The following is a 2,500-nucleotide window of genomic DNA, read 5'->3' as shown; positions in this document are numbered from 1 at the left end:
CAAAATTTGATTAACTTTCCTTTATTTTCCCTTACACATGGGAGATTTTGACAATTCTTGTAAAAACGTTTCGCATTTTTCTTTTTTTTTTTTAAATATATATTTTCTTCCTTCTATAATATTGTTATATTATTATAATATATGATTTTGCCCTCGAATCTGAAGTTTTGATTGCATAAATAATGTAGAAATTTGTGAGGCGCGCTACATGTAGCATTTTATGGAAATTGAGTGTGAATAACTCTCTCCAATTTGTGGTTTAGCTGGCAAAGCCCCACGGTTGAGAGTATATTATATGTTACAGTGAATGACATAATCAGTCGGATGGTGAAAAGGTTTGAACTGAGATATTGTCAAGTTTAGTTAGAAGGCCAATTTTTAAAATCAAAAATGAGATCTTGTCATAAATGATTAAATCAACCCTTTTTGTACATCTTCAGGAAATATCAAAGCTGAATTTAACTTCTGAATATTTTTTACAGATAATCAAGTTGAAAAAGTATGAAATTTGAGAAAAGTTGTTGGATACCTTTCCCATACATCTGACCATAACTTCATGAAAAATCACCCGATTTACTTCAAATAAAGATTAAAATGTTCCGAGGAGCATATTCTTTCAGAAAATGCAAAAAAAATTCACCTTCCGACTGATTACGTCACGCACTGACACATATGTTACCAGGATCAGAGTCATTTAAATAAAAATTCAATGTATGTGTTGGGGTAGGTATGAGAATTTAGTAAAAGTTTTGAGAATTGTCGGTAAGGTAAGGAGAGAGTCAAGGGGTAACGATGCGTAGAAAAGGCAATAATACAATGATAAGAATATTATGTCAGGACACTTAATTAACACGCACAATTCAAACCGAGACTGAAAGACAGAGAAGGCAGACAATGCGTATCTAGGTCAAGTCGGTAAACATTCTCTCATTCATTTATGTTTATTTGTAATATTAAAAAAAAAACACTATAGAACTTAAAAAAAAAAACAACAACAAAAAAAAAAAGAAACAAAAAAAAACCCAACCCCCCCCCCACAAAAAAAAAAACAAGCTAAACCCCCCCCCCAAAAAAAAAACCCAGAGCATTTATATAGTGCAATATCCACTAAACGTGCTCAGAGCGCTTTACAAGGGATCCCTGGCCAACAGCCACACTTAACATGTAGGGACGGGACATGACGCCTGTTAAGTTAGGCGAAAGTACAATTTTTCGGGACAGAGACAACGCTGTTAACGGCCAGGTACTCATTTTACACCTGAGTACACTGAGAAAATATGAGTGAAGAGCCATTTCCGGTTCTAAAGCGAGTGTCATACCATTAGACCACATAGCCGCACTTATAATATAACTTATAGATAGTAAGCAGATGACGTCACTCAGGCCTTTGTTATTGTTTTTGCCATCCGCGTTTGTGAGTTGTTCTCACTACACTGTATTAACCAGACTATAAAAGTTCATGGTTACACAGAGTTTGTGTGTTGGTCCGTTATACTTCCGGATGGCAATGTTGTGAACTCCTCGGCCAAGCGCATTCTATCTATAGTTGGCTCAGGTTTTCGGACCTTTCTACCTTAAGTTGAATGATCACTTCTCACTTAACTGTACACATTTAGATTTGTGTACTCGCACCATTGATATGGCTGGTAGAAATATGTGTATTTTGTTTAAACGCATACCATCAATAATCAAATGTGACCCTTCGCCTCAAAACGGTATTAATTCGGGTTGGTTAAAATGTTGAAAATTGAATTTATAGCCAGAAATATCAGTCTTGTGTTGAGTTTGTATGTTTTATTGAGGAGAATGGATACCATGTTTTAGGGTGCTAATGTCAACAATTTATATTTTTGACCAGTTTAACATTTAAGTCGGCTTCTAGGCAAATGGTTCGTTCCGACACACTACCGTTTTGAGACGATGGATCACAGATGCAATGTTTACAGCCTTGACATTGAAAAACCCAGATAAGGAAGTTGTTTCCCCGAAAGTTTCATGTTTCGATATTATCATTTCAGTCTCGGGTTCGATTGTTTTCATTAGAGCTCACATTACATTTGGATCTCATGCTTATGAATAATAGTAAGAAAAATGAAATGAGGGATTTTTTTTTTGAGTTATGTAGTATCAAGCCATGAGTTTTTACGAAGGTCAAGGCCATAGACCTTATCCATTCAAGAAACGAACGGTCTAATCTTTGTATTCCTCACCAACTTCCTCTGCGAAAGCCACTCGTCCATCATATAACCTAGAATTAAGACAGCCGCAGCGAATATCGCCACGGACAGAGACACCACCACCGCTATCATGGGGCGGGTTTGATCTTCATCCTCCTCCTCCCATATATAGTCCCCAACACGGTATCTCCGGATAGCGCCTTTGTCCACACCGCTAGAACCTCGACCAAGTCTTGAGTTACTATTATTGAACCCGAGTCTGTCGGGAGAAGAATTGGAAGAAACATCGAAAATATTTTCACAAGAACACTCTTGGCTTGAAG

General features: G+C 36.8%; 1 protein-coding gene across 3 annotated transcripts in view; it reads right to left on the bottom strand.

The window, feature by feature from the left end:
• Positions 1-2,025: 2,025 nt before the first annotated feature.
• The window catches only part of LOC144978170 (uncharacterized), a 96,501-nt gene continuing 96,026 nt past the window's right edge, over positions 2,026-2,500 (bottom strand). For all 3 annotated transcript variants that reach the window (XM_078923873.1, XM_078923875.1, XM_078923874.1), the window contains exon 8: positions 2,026-2,500. This exon is cut by the window's right edge and continues 1,020 nt beyond it. In XM_078923873.1, the coding sequence (XP_078779999.1) occupies positions 2,175-2,500 (326 nt within the window). In that variant the 3' untranslated portion in view covers positions 2,026-2,174.

The sequence above is a fragment of the Berghia stephanieae genome, chromosome 8, assembly GCF_034508935.2.
Source record: "Berghia stephanieae isolate SIO BIC M18660-M18661 chromosome 8, UCSD_Bste_1.3, whole genome shotgun sequence".
Classification (NCBI taxonomy): domain Eukaryota; kingdom Metazoa; phylum Mollusca; class Gastropoda; order Nudibranchia; family Aeolidiidae; genus Berghia; species Berghia stephanieae.
Note: the sequence above shows the minus strand (reverse complement) of the source record. Positions and strands in the feature narration are given on the sequence as shown.